Raw genomic sequence first — 22,119 nt, 5'->3', positions numbered from 1 at the left:
AGTTTGACAGTATGAGATCTATTGAAAATCTATGTGCTGTGTGTGACAGGATATGATCCCTCTCTGATCAGATTCAGACCAGAGAGGGATCGATCTGTTGACCATATTGGGTGGCAATCTATGTGTGTATGGCATCCTTTACTTATTTGTTAATTCTAATTTTCTGTAAAAGGGGCTGAAAAAAAATGATGTGTTTGCATGACAACAGGTGGGCATTTTTACGATTCTACCAGTTCTATGGCGACAGAGCGCAGAACTAAAAACGAACAACAGCCGTGGGATCCGGTGATGTCACCCAGGTAGAGGCAGCTAACGATCACCGCTAGGCATTATGGGAAGTGTATTTCTGTGTCTTGAGGCTGCTTTCACAGTGGGACGTTACAGGCGCAGGTTAGAGCAGCCTGTAACGCAGCCCACCGCACAGTAATGAAAAATCAATGGGCTGTTCACAGTGCCCACATTGCGTTACATTGTAACGCTAGACGTCAAGAGAAAGTACTGCATGCAGTACGGCTAAGCCGCGTTAGACTGTTTGCACATGCTCAGTAATGTTGGGGAGGAGGGGAGAGCAGCCAGGCACATGGCTAATTAATATTCACTGCACTTTGTGACAGTGTTTACTTCCTGGAGCGGCCGCTTTGTGCTGCGATTGGCTGGCGGGACCACGTGATGCCACATGCGTCACAAAGTACACATCACGGCATCACGGACGCCAGAGTGAGCTGCACAACGCGGCTCGCTCTGACGTCCACATCCAACACCACCAGGCGTTGCGTTAGGGGCACGTTATGCGACCATAAGGTCCCCTAAAACACAACGTCCTGGTGGGAAAGTAGCCTGAAGGTTAGCCAGTGTGAGAAGAAGCATAATCTCCTGCTAGTGACTCTGCTGCTAGGAAAGTGAAGAGGGGACCGAATGATGACGCAACCAGGATGTTGTATATTTTAAAGAGGGACTCCAGTGAAAATAATGTAATACAAAAGGTACTTCATTTTACAGTAATTATGTACAAATGATTTAGTCAGTGTTTAGCCCATTGTAAAATCTTTCCTCTCCCTTATTTACATTCTGACATTTATCACATGGTGACATTTTTACTGCTGGCAGGTGATGTCAGTGGAAGGAGATGCTGCTTACTTTTTTGGCAGTTGGAAAGAGCTGCAAACAGCTGTTATTTCCCACAATGCAACAAGGCTCCCACAGTGTGATGTCAGGAGCCTGCTGCATTCTAGTGATGTGTTCTGTTGCTATGCAGTGTGGGAGTGACATCATGCAGTGGGTAGGGTGAGTTGGGAGACCAATAGGCTAGGGTCAGTGATTGGCTGAATAAATTAGGCTGATTGCTGGCTATGGCACCGGGGGGCGCAAGCTTTAGAGATAGAGATATCGCTCCCTCTCTCATATAATGATCTGAACATTTGTATAGTGCTTTTCTCCTGTCGGACTCAAAGCGCTCAAGAGCTAGCCACTAAGGGTGCACTTAAGGGGCCACCCTGCAGTGTTATTTACAATTCCTGCCAATATTGGGCTATTTACCCTCCTCCTGTAACATGAATCCAGCAAGGGGAGGGGAGCCTCTGGTAATGGGTGCAACAGGTGGGCAGAGCTGGGAGCTTAGGAGTACAGAGATCTATTACCAGAGTCCCCTGAAAAACAGAAGACACTGGTTAAAGTGGCTGAAATCTGAAATCCACCAAACACGGACATATGAGATTTAAGCTGTGTGCACACTTGAAAGATGAATGAAATATATCAGACCAATTTTACCCCCTTCCATGTAGTATGAGAGCCATACTCCTCTACACAGGCTATTCTATGGAGCTGAACTCCCCATCAGACAGAAATCTTTGCAAGATGCTGCACACAAAGATGCTGTAAACATTCAACAGATCAGTATCTGCAAAAGATCTGTTCCTGCAAAAGATCTGTTCCTGCAAATTGCATTCATAGTCTATGATATCTGCAGATCATTATACACACATTGTTTAACCACTTCACCACTGAGGGGTTTTACCCCCTGAGCACCAGAGCAATTTTCACCTTTCAGCGCTCCTTCCATTCATTCGTCTATAACTTTATTATTACTTATCGCAATGAAATGAACTATATCTTGTTTTTTTCGCCACCAATTAGGCTTTCTTTAGGTGGGACATTATGCCAAGAATTATTTTTTTCTAAATGTGTTTTAATGGGAAAATAGGAAAAATGTGGGGAAAAAAAATAATTATTTTTCAGTTTTCGGCCATTATAGTTTTTAAATAATGCATGCTACTGTAATTAAAACCCATGAAACGTATTTGCCCTTTTGTCCTGGTTATAAAACCATTTAAATTATGTCCCTATCACAATGTTTGGCGCCAATATTTTATTTGGAAATAAAGGTGCATTTTTTTCAGTTTTGCGTCCATCCCTAATTACAAGCCCATAGTTTATAAAGTAACAGTGTTATACCCTCTTGACATAAATATTTAAAAAGTTCAGTCCCTAAGGTAACTATTTATGTATTTTTTTTAATTGTAAATTTTTTAATTTTTTTTAATTACAAAAAAAAAAAAAAAATGGGGAGTGTGGGAGGTAATGAGTTAATTTTATGTGTAAAAGTCATTTATTTGTATGTTAAGAAAAACAAAAGTTTGCTTTCCTAAAACAGAAAGAATTTGCGATAATTCAGGTTGGAGTGAGCTCGAGATGTCTCCCAGGCACCACTGCTGAATATATGCAAATTATGTGAAAAATGTGTAGGGTGTAGTTTACTATTTGGCCACAAGATGGCCACAGTAACTTTTTGTTTTAATGCGACCTCCAAGCTTCCTTCCGGAAGCTTGGAGGAAGAATAAGGAGGCTGGACACGTGAGTTTTTTCTCACAATGATCGCGCTGCCTATAGGAGAGCAGCTGATCATTGCGGGGCTTAGATCAACGAACGGGAATGGATTTTCCCGTTCATTGATCTCTGGGCGAGCGGGCGGCGGCGTGTTTACTAGCGGCGGGCGGCGTGTTTACGAGCGGGAGCGCGGGCAGCGTCGGGAACGCGGAAAGTACGTGTTTCTCCGTCCCTGGTTTTTAAAGGATGGAAAAAGGGGCGGAGAAATACGTACGCGCGGGGGTAAAGTGGTTAACAGACATTCAGCTGCAGATCAGATCCACCAGGATGGATCTTCAGATCTGCAGATGATTGTCAGATCTGCAGATGAATGTCAGTTAAACAAGGTGTGTATGAGGATCTGCAGATATCATAGACTATGAATGCATTTTGCAGGAACGGATCTTTTGCAGATACTGATCTGTTGAGTGTGTACAGCATCTTTGTGTGCAGCATCTGGCAAAGATTTCTGTCTGATGGGGAGTTCAGCTCCATAGCATAGACTGTAGAGCAGGGGTCTCAAACTCGCGGCCCGCGGGCCATTTGCAGCCCTCGATACAATATTTTGTGGCCCTCGCTGGCAAAAGCTTCCTTATAGTTCGCTTCAGTGCTCCCAAGTAATCCGCCGCATCCCCGCCACTAAACGAGGGCTGCAGAGCCCCCAAATCGCCCGGGGGGCAATCCACCGGCATTTCCTGGAAGGGGCAGAGCTTTCAGCTTCAGCTCTGCCCCTCCTGACGTCAATCGCCGCACGAATCGCCGCCTCTCCCCGCCCCTCTCTGTGAAGGAAGGGTGAGAGGGGCGGGCAGAGGCGGCGATGCGCCGCGATTGTGAAATTCCTTATACGGCCCAGCCTCATCCTGACTTTGCCTCCTGCAGGTAAATTGAGTTTGAGACCCCTGCTGTAGAGTATGGCTCTCATACTACATGGAAGGGGGTAAAATTGGTCTGTAATCTTTCATTAATCTTTCAAGTGTGTACACAGCTTAAGTGTGCAGAGACTCCCGAAATTGACTGATCTTCCCTCACACCTGACTGAGCGTGTGGAGAGTATATCATGCCCGTCACACAATGCTTATTTTATACAATATTCCTTTCTATGCTCTGCTGTAATATGTGATAATAATTACATAAATATTTCTTCTATAAAGTCAGCTAATATCGAGCAATAAATTGTAATAACCAACCCGTTTTCACCCAACTTCTACCAGAACCAAATCGGTTCCTGTTCATTGCTGCCTTTCTGCGAAGAAGGTATTTAAGTGACACTGAAGTGAAAAAACAACTGTATGAATGGATTGTATGTGTAGTACGGATAATGAATAGAACATTAGTAGCAAAGAAAAGTCTCATTTTTTTCAGTTATTTAGCTTCTTTTTTTTTTATAACATTGCATCATTCTGTCATATTTGCAGTTTAAAAACCACACTCTGAGACAGAGAAGAGCTAATGATCCTTTGAACTTTCCTGTAGTAAAACTTTACCTGAAGCTTTCTCACACTGTTTCTTTGATGTATAAAGGGGTCCATACACTGGTCGATTTCAGAGATCGATTTGATCGCAAATCGATGCACGATAAAACGGCCGATCGATTTGCGGCCGATTTCGATCGAATTGATCTATCTGACAGGATGGAAGATCTAGGTCGATCTGCTGCTGGCAGCATTGGATCTAATGGTGCAGTAATGCCTTTAGATCGATTTTCAATAGATTTCCAATAGATTTTATTCTGAAATCTGTTCCCAGTGTGTGGCACACATCAGATAGTTTCCTGTCAGATTCGACCTGACAGGCATCTGACAAATAAATCTGTTGGTCGAAGCTGCTGTAAATCTATAAGTGTATGGCCACCTTAAGTGCTTCAGAAAACAGGGCGGTCTTCGACCCAAGTTGGGTCAAAGAGCTCAGAGAAGCTCTTTTGCATAGATAACTGATGTTTCTTAACTCTAAAGGTGGCCATACACCATTGACGGTCTAATTATTCCTATAACTAGACTGCGGCTGCACGGCCGTGTGCGTCATTGGGAGCTTGCTGCGCAGGCGCGGTACAAGAAAACGTCATACTGCGCCTGCGCAGTAAGCTCCCGATGACGTGCATTATTCGTCTAGTTAGATGAATAATTAGACCGGGACCGGCGGCGGGGAACAGAGGATCGTAGGAGGACGGCGGGGAACATGACAGCTGCAGGGGGCTCGATAGAAGCCCCAGGTAACAGTCAGTTGTTGTTTTTTTTTTTTAAACATGCCACAGAACCCCTTTAAACTCTGTTCTGATAGGAAGGTCTCTTCCGACATCACATTCCCTTGAGGACACATGATGACATCACTGGTAATTATTATGCCATGACAATAAGTTATGTTCTTTTCAGTAACATCAATGTTCCTCGGGGAGACATTATGATGTCACAGCTATTCAGAGTGAAGGATCTTTTTCTCATCCATGGGTCAGTGATTTTGTTCAGTATGGAAGAGGGTCAGCTGTGGGTTGGGAAGTGATTATGGACCCATTGGCTTCAGCTGGGGCAACAGGTGATGTCACTATGAACACTGAGTGACATCACCAGGAAGGCCTCAGTTTGTGAGAAAAATTCCAATAAGTTGCTGATACTGGGTGTGAAATCTCTGCTCAGTTATGGCCGCCCACCTGTCTGGACTTTGCATAGATCTGTGCTGATGTCACCCTATCAAACATGTCCCCTCTGAAGCTCCTCAGACAGGTCACAAGGCCCCAGTGGACAGACAACGGTTCTCCAAACATTTCTGGGTCCCTCAAAAGCCCTCAGAGGTCAGGAACTCTCCCTGTTCCACCTTCTTGTCAGACCTGACCTTGTGGAACAACAACAGGTCCTCTGCAACCTCTCCTCACCTTGGGTAAATATATCTCCTCCTGACAGTGACGCGTCCTCCTCTCTGCTCCACTCATACATTCAGCTCCTCACTCCATGTCATTAACAAACTCGATTGTTTCTCAGCAAACAGGAGAGAGAAGACATTATACATCTGCAGACATGTCTCTCCGACTAGGAAGGAGTCAGGCTGAGATCTGATGGGAGATGTGGAGAACGTGCCTCACCCAGAGGTCTCCATGTAGTCATTGAGGTGACAGAGTGACTTTCACAGTCTTCTCTGTTCACCTTGTCTGTGCAGCAGACCCTAAGTGACAAGTGGTGACAACTCCCTAGACAGGTGGAAGGGTGGGGAAGGGGCAGCACTGATGGGGTTAATCTTGCACACTTTACCTGGTTGTTTGGCTAACTTACCTTTGGAGATACAGGAGCCCATGGTGAAGAGCAGAGGAGCTTGGGCCATGAAAGAGCTCCAAGGTCCAGATCCCCCCCCAGAGTCAGCTCTGTCTGGTCTGTATTATTCCTGGGTATCCAACCCCCGGCATTGTCAGGCTGTGGGAAAATCCTTGTCCTGCAGTTACAGATCACCTCTCCAAACCATCCAGAAAACTTGACCTTCTAGTTGTCTTGTCTGCTACCCCCAATAAACAAATCCAGCCTTGTTTGACTCCCCAAACCTCGCTTCTGCTGGCACCCCAAATTTCAACTATGCCAACCCATGAGATCTTGGCTGGCTTTTCTGATGTCCACCAAGTTGGGAATCTCAGAAGCTTCCAAACTCCAGATTCCAGCAGCTCGACTGTTTTGCCTTCCCCAACAACTTGACACCTCAAAAGCAGCTTCTGAGATACCCAGAAGAAAACAAAACAGAGGTCTCCTCAGCCTCAGCTCCTTCCACCAAGATGTGAGTCTGCAAAGTCTCCAATAGAATGCAAAGGTGAGAGGGTCTGACCCCAGGACTTGGGGGCTCACTGACCACTTCTTCCCCAAAAGCTGAGGTCTGGTGAGAGTTGCAGAGGCTTGTGACTGTCAGGCATGGAAGGTGCAGCTGGAGGAGTCCACATATATGTGTCTGCGTTTCTGGATTGCGCTGGGAATAACGATCAGAGCTCAGTAGAAGGAATCGTCACGTTGGGTAGCGCTGTTGCATGGAGACTCTCAGCCAGCGTTGATCATTCCGCCCCTTTCTGTCCTCACTCGTCTCTGGGAGGGCTCTCGTCTAAGTGGGGACAGAACGCTGCTCTCTCTGCTCTCTCCTCTCTCGCTTTTATTTCAGGAGCTGAAAGTAACAGGCGATGTCAATAAGCGGCCTCTGGGGGTTTAACGCTACCTGTGCCGGAGGCCATCTGCGCTCAGAGCGGCAACAGGCAGAGCACACGTGAGACCCCTTCATGTCAACAAGGCCAAAGCAGGCGGTGAACAGGTACAGGTGTAGTGAAAAATTTTGCTACCCATCATCAGCCAATCTACTGACTTTACTCCCTGCCTCCAGCCCTCAGAATCCCACCAGATTCCTGCAAGGAGGACGACATCGGCCACGGAGAAAGACAACCCTTCATTTTAGCCACACAGAACCCACCCGGGGGCCTGCCAAATAACATTGTCACTTACTAAAGGGCAATTATTAGAATTATATACTAAAGGTGACCATTAACAGGACAATCTTAATGCAGGGAATACACTATGGGCTTGATACACAAAACTGTGCTAAATGTTAGCACGCTGTGAAAAGTGCTTCGCGCGAAATTTCGCGTGATAACGGTTTTAGAGCACAAAAATTTGCACTGCCGCGTTACCGCAAATTTTCCGGGCGTTAAACAGTCGTGTTCGCATGATAAATTTGCATCAACGCGCGAACATTAACGATGACATTTTTTGCGCGCGAAAACTTTTTCCGCTCAAAAGTCTCATTTTCACGTGAAAACGCGGTAAGACGCGCAAAACCCAGTGCTAACAGTTAGCACCGTTTTGTGAATCAAGCCTCTATGAGTTTTTTTGACAGATAGATGGCTCAATAGATAATTTCCCACAGGTCCGATCTGATTTGGATCGTTTTTCAGATCTATTTTCTCATAGACGTGAATGGAAATCGATTGGAAGATCAATCGGCTAGTAAATCTGTTGAAAAAAAAAACTCATTGTGTAGTCCCAGCATATATGATCAATCATATTTTCCATCAGGTCAATCAGATCGCATTGTATGAAAACAGAGAGGGCTTGTTCACATTATGAGTGATTTCGATTTTTTTAAGCACTGTCAATTTTAAAAATCGCTTTAAAGGACACGAGGTGAAAATAAACTAATGAAATAAACAATTGTATCGGTCTTCCTTCTAAAAATGACTTTTTAATATATACCACAGTTTTATTTTATGTTTATTGTTATTTATTGTTTTTGCTCAATGACACATTCATAGAAGTATGCCAGAGCTAAAATCTATGAACTAAGACCTTTTTTTTTTTTTTATATCTCTTTCCTGCTCTCAGAAGCCATTTTCTGCTAGTAAAGTGTTTTATAGTTGGAATTTCTTATCAGTGAGGGTCAAACTGTAGTCTGACCAAGTCCTGACTTGGACATCACTTACATACCTGATGTTTAACTCTTTCAGGCAGAGAGAGGAAAAAAGGAACACAGCATAGTTATTTGTGTGCTAGGCACTGTACATACACATCTATCTCATCATAAAGGACAACTGAAGTAAGAAAAATATGGAGGCTGCCATATTTATTTATTTACTAGCTGATAACCCAGCGTGACTTGTAGTGACCTGTAGTCACTTCCTGTCTGAGTCAGGACTGAGTCAGCCACTTACATACCTGATATTTAACTCTTTCAGGCAAAGAAAGAAAAAAAGGAACACAGCATAGTAATTTGTGTGCTAGGCACTGTATATACACATGTCTATCTCATCATGTCACCTCGGGTATCCTAATTGGTCGTGGCAGATTTTTTCAAAGATCTGATCGCATCTGGTTTCACTATCAGGAATAGTTTGCATTATTTAATGCTGTGGATCGATTAAACATGATCTTTCCTTTCAATCTGTATGAAAGTGTTGTAAATGTGAAAGTTTTGCTAAAAATCATACTGTTACTGGGCACCTTTAAGGGAACCCAAGGTGAGAGGTATATGGAGGCTGACATGTTTATTTCCTTTGAAGCAATACCAGTTGCCTGGCAGCCCTGCTGATCCTCTGCCTCTAATATGTTTAGCCATAGCCCCTGAACAAGCATGCAGCAGATCGGATGTTTCTGACATTGTCAGATCTGACAAGATTAGCTGCATCCAGTCAGAGCAATATCCTGCCTCTATCTGGCCAGCAGACGCTTGTCAGCCAATCAGGTGCACTGTCATACACCCTTTGCCTGCTGTACCATACCTAGCAGGAATTACATAGATTAGCATTCAGGTGGGAGGCTTCGGTTGGACGCAATCGTGAATTGCGTCGTTTAACAGGGACGCCCCGTGTAGGCACATCTCCCACACGGTCCCCTCCCTAACCACTCACCTGTCAACCGCATCGTAGAAGCTGCAAAAAAAAAATGTAAAATCACAAACACTGGTCCACATGACAGCCCAGGGGCCCCAGGTCTCTCTTACTCACTGGGGCCCCCAAACCACCATGCGACACCTAGAGGGAAGTGCGGGCAAGCCCTGGACCTCTCACCTCCAGGGAACTCACCCCACCACCTCTAAACTGAATGCCAACTGCAACAAACACAATTGCTAACTTCCAGTCAGAGCAATATCCTGCCTCTATCTGGCCAGCAGACGCTTGTCAGCCAATCAGGTGCACTGTCATACACCCTTTGCCTGCTGTACCATACCTAGCAGGAATTACATAGATTAGCATTCAGGTGGGAGGCTTCGGTTGGACGCAATCGTGAATTGCGTCGTTTAACAGGGACGCCCCGTGTAGGCACATCTCCCACACGGTCCCCTCCCTAACCACTCAACTGTCAACCGCATCGTAGAAGCTGCAAAAAATAAAATTTAAAATCACAAACACTGGTCCACATGACAGCCCAGGGGCCCCAGGTCTCTCTCACTCACTGGGGCCCCCAAACAACCATGCGACACCTAGAGGGAAGTGCGGGCAAGCCCTGGACCCGCACTTCTCTCTAGGTGTCACATGGTGGTTTGGGGGCCCCAGTGAGTGAGAGAGATTTTGTTGAAGGAGGGGGTTGCCCTAATGGGTGGAGCGTGGAGGTAGGGAGTTCCATAGTGTTGGAGCAGCTCTTGAGAAGTCCTGGAGGCGTGCATGGGACTGGGTGATGCGGGGGGCGGTTAGGCGAAATTCATTGGAAGAGCGGAGTGAGCGGCTAGGTGTGTACCTCTGAGTAAGATCGGAAATGTAGGTTGGACAGATTTTGTGGACAGATTTGTAGGTCAGACACAGTATCTTGAATCTGATTCTGGACTGGATAGGAAGTTAAGCGCAGGGTTCTCAAACTTGGCACACTTGGTCGCTGGGTGAATGAGATTAAGATTCAAGAAAGTGGGTGGAGCCTACAACATGCAATCAAAATTCACCTATCGATTTCCTAGGGGAATATTTGAATTGCTGCTATTCTTACACTGTTAATGGCAGAGGCTTCAAACTTGCTACAGTCGGTCATTGGGTGACTGGGGTCCAAATTCACTAAAGGGGCGGGGCCACAAACAGCCAATCAGATTTCCTTGGTGGATAAATTGCTTCCATTCACACATTTTTGATGCCAGAAACCTGAAAGCTCACAAACTTGGTCATTGAGTGACTGTGTGTTCAGTTTACAAAAAGTGGGTGAACCTAAAAACAAATTTTACTGGGAAAATATAAACTGCAGCCATTCTTACACCGTTAATGACACGGTTCTCAAACTTTGCACAGTTGGTCACTGGGTGAATGAGATTAAGATTTTGGAAGGTGGGTGGAGCCTACAACAGCCAATAAAAATTCACCTTTTGATTTTCAAAGGGAATATGTAAGCTGCTACCATTCTTATACTGTTAATAGCAGATGCCTCAAACCTGGTACAGTTGGTCGAGTGATTGGGGTTCAAATGCTGGAGAGGGGAGCAACCACAAACAGCCAATCTGATTTGTTTAATTTCTATGGGAATATACAAATTATTGATGCCAAAGACCCCAAAGCTCACAAACTTGCTCATCGAGTGTCCGTGCGTTAGGGTTCGAAAAAGTGGGCGGAGCCAACACCAGTCAAATACATACACGGGCAACGCCGGGTCATCAGTGGGTGGAGACAAATACGAACTTCACTGGGAAAATGTAAACTGCAGCCATTCTTACACTGTTTATGGCAGAGTTCTTAAACTTTGCACAGTTGGTCACTGGGTGACTGGGATTAATATTCAGAAAAGTGGGTGGAGCCTACAAAAGTGAATCAAACTTCACCTATTGCTTTTCAAGTGGAATATTTAATTGCTACCATTCTTGCACTGTTAATGGCACAGGCCTCAAACCTGGTACAGTTGGTCATTGGGTGACTGGGGTTCAAATTCAGAAAAGGGGGTGGAGCCACAAACAGCCAATCAGATTTTTTCATTTCAATGCAAATTATTGATGCCAAAGACGGCAAAGCTCACAAACTTGGTCATTGAGTAATTGTGTGTTAGGGTTAGAAAAAGTGGGTGAAGCCAACACCAGCCAAATACATATCCGGACAACGCCGGGCAATCAGCTTGTACATAATAATAATATGGTAGAACATTACACAATGACTCTGGTAGGGATTAGATTGTGAGCTCCTCCTGAGGACAGCCATTGACATGACTATGTATTCTGTAAAGTACTGCAGAAGATGTCAGTGCTATATAAATACATAATAATATGTTAGGACATTAGACTGTAACTATGGTAGGATTAGATTGTGAGCTCCTCTGCAGACAGTCAGTGATATGACTATGTACTCTGTAAAGTGCTGCAGAATATGTCAGTGCTATATAAATACATAATAATAATATGGCAGGACATTATGCTGGGCATACACGGCTTAACTTTGCAGCTCGATTCTCCCGCTCAATTCTTTCGCCGCTTGATTCCGCAGTCAATTCTCTTATCTTACACTCCTTTTTCTTATCTTTTTTCATTGTGTTCAATGCGGACTCGAGCGGCGAAAATGATCGGGCCAGAGATTGGACATGTTGGAAATTATCTATCGAGCCATCTAAATGGCTCAAAAATGAACCGTGTATTCCCAACATTACACTATGACTATGGTAGGGATTAGATTGTGAGCTCCTCTGAGGACAGTCAGTGACATGACTATGTACTCTGTAAAGTGCTACAGAAGATGTCAGTGCTATATAAATACATAATAATAATAATATAGCAGGACATTAGACTATGACTATGGTAGGATTAGATTGTGAGCTCCTCTGAGGACAGTCAGTGACATGACTATGTACTCTATAAAGTGCTGCAGGAGAGATCAGTGCCATGTAAATACATAATAATATCATGGTAGGACATTAGACTAGGACTATGGCAGAAGATGTCAGTGGCATATACACACCTTCCCTTGGGCAGATAGCCCAGCAGCGCGTCTGTGCAGCAACCTGAAGCACTCACTAAAGATCATATCATGGAATAACCAGATTAGCGTTTGCTTGTACTTTTACAAGCAATACAAGACTAGGAAGAGATGTCTGGCAATGAGGCACAAGGCACAGATATCATGGCAGCCGTAGGCAGGAAGCATGGCTGAGTCACTTTATTAGAGAGACAACACAGGACAGATTGTATCATTGGCTGCGTTCTTATTATTAGATCTGTCGCATTCAGCATCAGGGAGAGGATTCTATAAACCTGAACTGGACAGTTTTTAGAAAAATATCCAGCCCAGATTTTTGCTGCATAAGGCAGCCTTTTTAATGTGATTGTCAAAGTCTTTTTTTTTTTTTTTTGCACTTTTATTCGCTTTGTGATTTTTCAGTTCTTTTTTTTTCTTTCTGTGTTTTATATGTGATTTTTTTTTTGTACAATGAAATTAATTTAAATTACGTTTTAGGTCATTAACTTCAAACTGTCATGTGAGTTTTCACAAACCGAATGCACATTTTCTGCGTTTCTATTGACTTTCATGACATGCAATTTGTGTCTCGTGTGCAAAAAATACAAATAAAAAAGTAAAAACGCAGCACTGTTGGCTGTTTTAACCCTTTAGCAGCCAATTTATTGCAAGACTTGCAAGAGCTCCAGGCCAATTTATTGATTTATTTTAGCATATTGTTTTTTAATTTCTTATTTTTTACATTTCCTTTGCTTCTACTGTATATACTTGCATATAAGCCGACCCACCCACTTTTCCCTCAGAAACCAGGAAAAAGTGATTGACTCGCCACCCCCCCCCCTCCCCAGTAAAGCCCCCCTCCCCATAGTCAGATGTGCCCCAAGACGCCACTAGGGTTAGAGATAGGAGACACAGCGATTGCCACACAGGAAGAATCCCCAATCATTGCTGACACGTTGCCTGCGCACTCTGCTCCACAAGCCAGGGGACACATGTAGTCTTGAGCAGCGCACTTTGCACACCATATTGCAGGGAATGGGGGGCACAGACACAGCAGGGAGCCAGCTGGCAAGAGCAGGTTCACTAGTGCACGATCCTTACACTCCTCTGCCAGTAACTGCTCCACCATCCATTCTGCTCCACTGACTCGCACTTAAGCCGAGGGGGTAACTTTTCAGTACATTTTTTGTGCTGAAAAATTAGGCTTATACGCGAGTATATAAGGTAGTACTGCTGTAATGTGTATTTATTGCAACTTGTCACTAGGGGGCAGAGTGAGACAGTAACATAGAACTTTTGCGCTCAGTTTCTATATCCTCTGCTAGCAGAGAGACATTAAAGCATTCGAAGAATGGACAGCACAACAAGTTCTGCCGGTTTAGGGCAAAAAGCAGTGCATCTTGTTCATTTGAAGTTGCTAATGGGTTAAAATGCAGCAAAATCAGATCTGAAAATTTGCAGGAAATCCATGCAATTGAATTACATTAGATGTGCGAAAGGGGCTTTACTTGCGTTCTGCAGGGCAATCCCTCCCCAGCCTAGCACGCTCTTCAATTCATGATGAATTGTGTCTGACTGTGTGCGGAGAGATGAGAATGTCAGACAACAGTGGTGCAGTACTGTGATTGGCCGATGTGCAGAGCCTCCCTCCAATCACGCAGCAGAGGGAGGTGAATTATATATAAGCCACGCCCCCATACAATACAGGTACCTCTGGTGCTATAGATTGCAGTGCTCGGGCTCTGGGCTCACAGAACTGCCGTATCAAATCCTGTGCAATATAAATCTGCAATAGAGAATCGCCAGAGAAATATGGTGAAACACTTTCCCCTGGTCAGCAATACATAATTTAATACATAAATATTCAGCCAAACAGAAGATTTGTTACGGGTTTGTAATGTTTAAATAATTTTTTACTGTTTATTATAAATATTCATAAAAAATGTTTTTCTCCCATGAATAAAATATTGGATATTACACAGAATATTTAATGCTCCCCTTCTTATTTTATAAATTACAGCACTGTGACACTCTCTCTCTCTATATATACACTCTAATAAAGCCCAATCTACACGATACGATTCTTTGTACGATTCAATTACGATTCTTTGTACGATCCGATTAAATCCGACATGTCCGATCGGGATTCGATTTGATTCAATTCGATTTGCCATTGTTTTGCAATGGCGAATTGAATCGAATCCCGATCGGACATGTTGGATTTAATCTGATCTTAAATAGAATCGTAATTGAATCGTACAAAGAATCGTATCGTGTAGATGTGGCTTTAAGGATTATTAAGAACACCTGTTCAATTTCTCATTAATGCAATTATCTAATCAACCAATCACATGGCAGTTGCTTCAGTGCATTTAGGGGTGTGGTCCTGGTCAAAACAATCTCCTGAACTCCAAACTAAATGTCAGAATGGGAAAGGTGATGTAAGCAATTTTTAGTGTGGCACGGTTGTTGGCGCCAGATGGGCCGGTCTGAGTATTTCACAATCTGCTCAGTTACTGGGATTTTCACGCACAGCCATTTTGTAGGGTTTACAAAGAATGGTGCGAAAAGGGAAAAACATCCAGTATAAGGCAGTCCTGTGGGCGAAAATGCCTTGTTGATGCTAGAGGTCAGAGGAGAGTGGGCTGACTGATTCAAGCTGATAGAAGAGCAACGTTGACTGAAATAACTACTCGTTACAACCGAGGTATGCAGAAAAGCATTTGTGAAGCCACAACACGCACAACCTTGAGGCAGATGGGCTACAAAAGCAGAAGATACCACCGGGTACCACTCATCCCCACTACAAATAGGAAAAAGAGGCTACAATTTGCATGAGCTCACCAAAATTGGACAGTTGAAGACTGAAAAAATGTTGCCTGGGTCAGAATTTGACATAAACAGAATGAGAACATGGATCCATCATGCCTTGTTACCACTGTGCAGGCTGGTGGTGGTGGTGTAATGGTCTGGGGGATGTTTTCTTGGCACACTTTAGGCCCCTTAGTGCCAATTGGGCATCCTTTAAATGCCACGGGCTACCTGAGCATGGTTTCTGACCATGTCCATCCCTTCATGACCACCATGTATCCATCCTCTGATGGCTACTTCCAGCAGGATAATGCACCATGTCACAAAGCTCGAATCATTTCAAATTGGTTTCTTGAACATAATGAGTTCACTGTACTAAAATGGCCCCCACAGTCACCAGATCTCAACCCAATAGACCATCTTTGGGATGTGATAGAACGGGAGCTTCGTGCCCTGGATGTGCATCCCACAAATCTCCATCAACTGCAAGATGCTATCCTATCAACATGGGCCAACATTTCTAAAGAACGCTTTCAGCACCTTGTTGAATCAATGCCACGTAGAATTAGGGCAGTTCTGAAGGCGAAAGGGGGTCAAACACCGTATTAGTATGGTGTTCCTAAAAATCCTTTAGGTGAGTGTATTTATACACATATAGTACATACATACACCACATCATTTTATTCAGCTTGGGGTCTGGACCGTGGCTTTATCTGTCACACAGAAGGGACCACATGACTCTAGAGAGGAACTCATGAGTGACTGCAGGCTGCCAACATCCTGGATCTACAAAACAAGCCCAAATCATCCCCCCCACCATCTCCACCACCGTACTTCATGGTTGGTATGAGGTGTTTGTGCTTATTTGCTATGTTTGGTTTTCAATAAACATGATGCTGTGCCTTATGGCCAAATATCTCCACTTAATTGTTGTCTCTCTAAAAAATTGTATTATTCCAGAAGTTTTGCTGTTTTTTTCTGATGTAACTTTGCAAATTTCAGCCAGACTGCCTTGTTCATTGTAGAGAGAGAAGGCTTTTTCTTGCCAACCCCTTTAGCAAGCCATACTTGTTCAGTCTCTATCTAAAGCCTGATACTTTGATCCCCTGCCGCAACATGCCTGAGCTGCGTAATTATTATTATTGATTTATAAAGCGCCATATTCCATGGCCCTGTACAAAGTAAGAAACAAACAAGGGGTACAAAACAATACAGACAATGGTGTACACCAAATTACAACATTGCGCCGGCACATGGGCAAGGGGTCAGAGCTGCACGTGAAATGATGGATCCCTGTCGGGGGCTGGGCACAACTTGTAGCTTCTACTGTACAAGCCAAACACACAGCCAGCCAGTGGACGATGGATCACATGACGGTAAATGCCCTCAGTGCCGCTCATGCACGTAACACGTGTCCATTGTTCTCAAGTACAAGCGGCAGTCTGGGGTGTGGAAATCTTTGATACCCTCTATGTTCTGTGAGCCACAGCCGGTCTGCCCTGCAGTAGGAGCAGTTGAAAATGGCTCGGCCAAAAATGGGCGCCATTGTTATATGTGGATATATGTGGGTGCAGTTGTTATTTATCGTAATATGGAAAGATGTTACGCTATTTAGTGGGCGGCTGCAATTAAATTGAAATCTTATTTATATCTTTTTATTGTTAGCGGGGATCAGGAAGCGTTGAGGTTAGGCACCCCCAAGGGGGGTCTTAGGTTTAGGCACCACCAGGGGGGTCTTAGGGTTAGGCACCACCAGGGCAGTCTTAGGGTTAGGCACCACCAGGGTGGTCTTAGGGTTAGGCACCACCAGGGTGGTCTTAGGGTTAGGCACCACCAGGGGGGGGGGGGGGGTATTAGGGTTAGGCACCACCAGGGTGGTCTTAGGGTTAGGCACCACCAGGGTGGTCTTAGGGTTAGGCACCACCAAGGCGGTCTTAGGGTTAGGCACCACCAGGGCGGTCTTAGGGTTAGGCACCGGCAGGGGGTCTTAGGGTTAGGCACCACTAGGGGGGTCTTAGGGTTAGGCACCACCAGGGTGGTCTTAGGGTTAGGCACCACCAGGGTGGTCTTAGGGTTAGGCACCACCAGGGCGGTCTTAAGGTTAGGCACCGGCAGGGGGTCTTAGGGTTAGGCACCGGCAGGGGGTCTTAGGGTTAGGCACCACTAGGGGGGTCTTAGGGTTAGGCACCACCAGGGTGGTTTTAGGGTTAGGCACCACCAGGGTGGTCTTAGGGTTAGGCACCACCAGGGTGGTCTTAGGGTTAGGCACCACCAGGGCGGTCTTAAGGTTAGGCACCGGCAGGGGGTCTTAGGGTTAGGCACCACCAGGGGGGTCTTAGGGTTAGGCACCACTAGGGGGGGGGGTCTTAGGGTTAGGCACCACCAGGGTGGTTTTAGGGTTAGGCACCACCAGGACGGTCTTATGGTTAGACACTACCAGGGGGGATTTAGGGTTAGGCACCACCAGAGGAGGATTCTATGTGAGAGGTTAGGTTATAGTTAGGTTCAACATTATTGGCAAATTTACCGTAATATGTTATTTATCGTAATATGGAAAGATGTTACGCTATTTAGTGGGCGGCTGCAATTAAATTGAAATCTTATTTATATCTTTTTATTGTTAGCGGGGATCAGGAAGCGTTGAGGTTAGGCACCCCCAAGGGGGTCTTAGGTTTAGGCACCACCAGGGGGGTCTTAGGGTTAGGCACCACCAGGGCGGTCTTAGGGTTAGGCACCACCAGGGTGGTCTTAGGGTTAGGCACCACCAGGGTGGTCTTAGGGTTAGGCACCACCAGGGTGGTCTTAGGGTTAGGCACCACCAGGGCGGTCTTAAGGTTAGGCACCACCAGGGGCCATTTAGGGTTAGGCACAACCAGGGGGGGTCTTAGGGTTAGGCACCACCAGGGTGCTCTTAGGGTTAGGCACCACCAGAGTGGTCTTAGGGTTAGGCACCACCAAGGTGGTCTTAGGGTTAGGCACCACCAAGGTGGTCTTAGGGTTAGGCACCACTAGTGGGGGGTCTTAGGGTTAGGCACCACCAGGGTGGTTTTAGGGTTAGGCACCACCAGGGGGGTCTTAGGGTTAGGCACCACCAGGGCAGTCTTAGGGTTAGGCACCACCAGGGCGGTCTTAGGGTTAGGCACCACCAGGGTGGTCTTAGGGTTAGGCACCACCAGGGTGGTCTTAGGGTTAGGCTCCACCAGGGTGGTCTTAGGGTTAGGCACCACCAGGGTGGTCTTAGGGTTAGGCACCACCAGGGTGGTCTTAGAGTTAGGCACCACCAGGGCGGTCTTAAGGTTAGGCACCACCAGGGGCCATTTAGGGTTAGGCACAACCAGGGGGGGTCTTAGGGTTAGGCACCACCAGGGTGCTCTTAGGGTTAGGCACCACCAGAGTGGTCTTAGGGTTAGGCACCACCAAGGTGGTCTTAGGGTTAGGCACCACCAGGGTGGTCTTAGGGTTAGGCACCACCAGGGCAGTCTTAGGGTTAGGCACCACCAGGGGCCATTTAGGGTTAGGCACCACCAGGGGGGGTCTTAGGGTTAGGCACCACCAGGGTGGTCTTAGGGTTAGGCACCACCAGGGTGGTCTTAGGGTTAGGCACCACCAGGGTGGTCTTAGGGTTAGGCACCACCAGGGTGGTCTTAGGGTTAGGCACCACCAGGGTGGTCTTAGGGTTAGGCACCACCAGGGTGGTCTTAGGGTTAGGCACCACCAGGGTGGTCTTAGGGTTAGGCACCACCAGGGTGGTCTTAGGGTTAGGCACCACCAGGGCGGTCTTAGGGTTAGGCACCACCAGGGCGGTCTTAGGGTTAGGCACCACCAGGGCGGTCTTAGGGTTAGGCACCACCAGGGCGGTCTTAGGGTTAGGCACCACCAGGGCGGTCTTAGGGTTAGGCACCACCAGGGCGGTCGTAAGGTTAGGCACCACCAGGGCGGTCTTAAGGTTAGGCACCACCAGGGGCCATTTAGGGTTAGGCACCACCAGGGGGGTATTAGGGTTAGGCACCACCAGGGGGGTATTAGGGTTAGGCACCACCAGGGTGGTCTTAGGGTTAGGCACCACCAGGGCGGTCTTAGGGTTAGGCACCACCAGGGCGGTCTTAGGGTTAGGCACCACCAGGGCGGTCTTAGGGTTAGGCACCACCAGGGCGGTCTTAGGGTTAGGCACCGGCAGGGGGTCTTAGGGTTAGGCACCGGCAGGGGGTCTTAGGGTTAGGCACCACTAGGGGGGTCTTAGGGTTAGGCACCACCAGGGTGGTTTTAGGGTTAGGCACCACCAGGGTGGTCTTAGGGTTAGGCACCACCAGGGCGGTCTTAAGGTTAGGCACCGGCAGGGGGTCTTAGAGTTAGGCACCACCAGGGGGGTCTTAGGGTTAGGCACCACTAGTGGGGGGTCTTAGGGTTAGGCACCACCAGGGTGGTTTTAGGGTTAGGCACCACCAGGACGGTCTTATGGTTAGACACTACCAGGGGGGATTTAGGGTTAGGCACCACCAGAGGAGGATTCTATGTGAGAGGTTAGGTTATAGTTAGGTTCAACATTATTGGCAAATTTACCGATAATGTAACATTGCAACTAAATTGTTATTACCGGTTTTGTTACTTAACATTGCATTGAAATTATTTACCGATATTACTAGTAATATTGTTATTTAACGTTGCGCCTAAATTAGCTTGCGACTTTTTCAAATGTATGCCCAGCAGTCATCGGGACAGGAACTTCTGTGTGTATTTATTGAATTTGAAGAGTTCTGTCTCCCATTGGCTTGTCTTTGTGTGTAATCGCCTTCTAGTGGGGGTATTTGGTATTGCAGGCTGGGGTAATGCGATCAGCAGCCTATTCCTGTGTCCACAGCAGTAGGGATAGGCATCGATAGGGGGAGAGTTCAAGCGGGAATCGGGTTAGGTTTAGCGTTTGTGGAATATTGGTAATTTTTCCTGATATTTTTCTATCGTATTAACCATTGCCAGAGCTGGATTAAAGGACAACTGAAGTGAGAGGGATATGGAGGCTGCTATATTTATTTCCTTTTAAGCAATACCAGTTGCCTGGCTGTCCTGCTGATCCTCTTCCTTTAATACTTTTACCCATTGCCCCTGAACAAGCATGAAGCAGATCAGGTGTTTGTGACATTATTGTCAAGCTGCATGCTTGTTTCTGGTGGTTGAGGCTGGAGACACACCAGATAAAGTTTTTTAGGTCGTTTCATTTAAAAAAAACGAAAAAAAACCCCACTCCCATTGACTTGCATTAAAATTGCAGTAAAAATCGCAGCAAAATTGCTGCAATTGTGATTTTCTGAAAAGGTTAATGGAAGTGTTTTCTTGTAAAGACCCGAAAAAAGTTCTCCGGTGTGTCAGGGCCCTGAATCAGACACTAATGCAGCCAAATAGATCAGCAGGGCTGCCAGGCAATTGGTATTGTTTAAAGGAAATAAATATGGCAGCTTCCATATTCTTCTCATTTCAGTTGTCCTTTAAGATTTAAAGGGAACATAAACCTTACAAAATAAAGAGTTTTCACTTACCTGGGGCTTTTACCAGCTGTCCTGTGCCCGCAACAGTCCTCAACGATCCTCCATTCCCCGCCGCGGCTTAGTTTCGATTTTGCCGACTGATCAGTTGGCGGTCCAGTGCGCCTGCGCCTCCTGGCTGCGCGCATCCTCATATGCGTTCACGGCAGCGAAAGCGTCCTGTGCAGGCGAAGTACAAGAGAACCTCATGCCGCGCCTGTGCAGGACGCTCTCGCCGACGTGAACGCGTACAAGGACGCGCGTGGCCAGGACCACGGAAGGTGCAGTGGCCCACGACTGATTCAGTGGCAGAATTGAGACTAACCTGCAGCGGGAAAACGGAGGATCGTTGAGGACCGGTATGAGACCGGGCAGCTGTGTGTGTGTGTGTGTGTGTGTGGGGGGGGGGGGGGTTTGGGAGGCTGGCAGAAGCCCCAGGTAAGTGAAACTCTTTATTTTGTATGGTTTAGGTTCACTTTAATGGTGCACTAGGCAAGGTAGTAGATTAGGGCCCCTTGTGGACCTTTTGGTAAGCTGAAGTAGAGAGAGGTTGAAGAAGGTGGCAGGTGGACTCCTTTACACCCTTCCCCCCCCCATACCCGCTACGCCCCAAGCACCTGCCGAGGTTGCCTGGTGGATGATCCTGCTTTGCCCATTTCCCAATAGTAGAATATATAGGTATTTTTACCTATATTCTACTAGCAGCTGTTTTTACATGTATGCCCTGTGCACCCCCTTTCCGCTTTGTGAAGTCATCGCAGATAAGTGCGGCGCCCATAACACAGAGCACGATTATCTGACGGCCTCTCCGTTTGATTTTCGGAGCGTTGCGGATCACGGAGGGTTAATGTGAGGATGGAATTTAGCTTAATATTACAGCGGCAGTATTTAATATACATGTAATGATTTTTTTAATGAACACGTTCCCCGCATGAAAAGGCTGGCTTGTGCTTCTAGCCGGAAGATCAGCTTTGAACTCGCCTGAATGCTTAATAAACGCAAATTCTTAGAAAAATGTGACTGGATTAATTTAAAAAAGAGAGCATTTTGTTTGGAATGCAGAAGGGCGCTTGAGGGGAGGGGGAGGGGCGTCGTCCGTAACAGAGCTTATCATGGGGTCACGTCAGACACAGTGCAGGATAGGGGTGTCGTCCGTAATGGGGCTCATTGCGGCGTCACGTCAGACGCAGTGGAGGATAGGGGCGCCACTCGTAACAGGGCTCATTGTGAGGCCACGTCAGACGCAGCAGGGGAAAGGGGCGTCGTCCGTAACGGGGCTCATTGTGGGGTCACGTCAGACGCAGCGGAGAATAGGGGCGCCACTCGTAACAGGGCTCATTGTGAGGCCACGTCAGACGCAGTAGGAGAAAGGGGCGTCGTCCGTGACGGGGTTCATTGTGAGGCCACGTCAGACGCAGCAGGGGAAAGGGGCGTCGTCCGTAACGGGGCTCATTGTGGGGTCACGTCAGACGCAGCGGAGGATAGGGGCGTCAGTCGTAATGAGGCTTATTGTGGGGTCACGTCAGACACAGCGGGGGATAGGGGCATCAGTCGTAATGGGGCTTATCGTGG

The 22,119-nt window shown here is 46.5% G+C and overlaps 1 protein-coding gene across 5 annotated transcripts in view; it reads right to left on the bottom strand.

Annotated features, from left to right (window-relative positions):
- FAM131C (family with sequence similarity 131 member C) overlaps nucleotides 1-22,119 on the bottom strand; it is a 169,397-nt gene that overhangs the window by 57,725 nt on the left and 89,553 nt on the right. The window contains exon 1 of one of the 5 annotated variants that reach the window (XM_068241631.1): nucleotides 6,123-6,976. The exons of the other annotated variants lie outside the window; for them this stretch is intronic. Coding sequence (XP_068097732.1) covers nucleotides 6,123-6,171 — 49 coding nt within the window. The 5' untranslated portion in view covers nucleotides 6,172-6,976. Of the gene's footprint in view, nucleotides 1-6,122; nucleotides 6,977-22,119 lie in introns of those variants that run through there. 5 annotated transcript variants of the gene reach the window in all.

The sequence above is a fragment of the Hyperolius riggenbachi genome, chromosome 6, assembly GCF_040937935.1.
Source record: "Hyperolius riggenbachi isolate aHypRig1 chromosome 6, aHypRig1.pri, whole genome shotgun sequence".
NCBI classification, from domain to species: Eukaryota; Metazoa; Chordata; class Amphibia; order Anura; family Hyperoliidae; genus Hyperolius; species Hyperolius riggenbachi.
The sequence above is the reverse complement of the archived record's forward strand: the minus strand, read 5'-3'. Positions and strand labels throughout refer to the sequence as shown.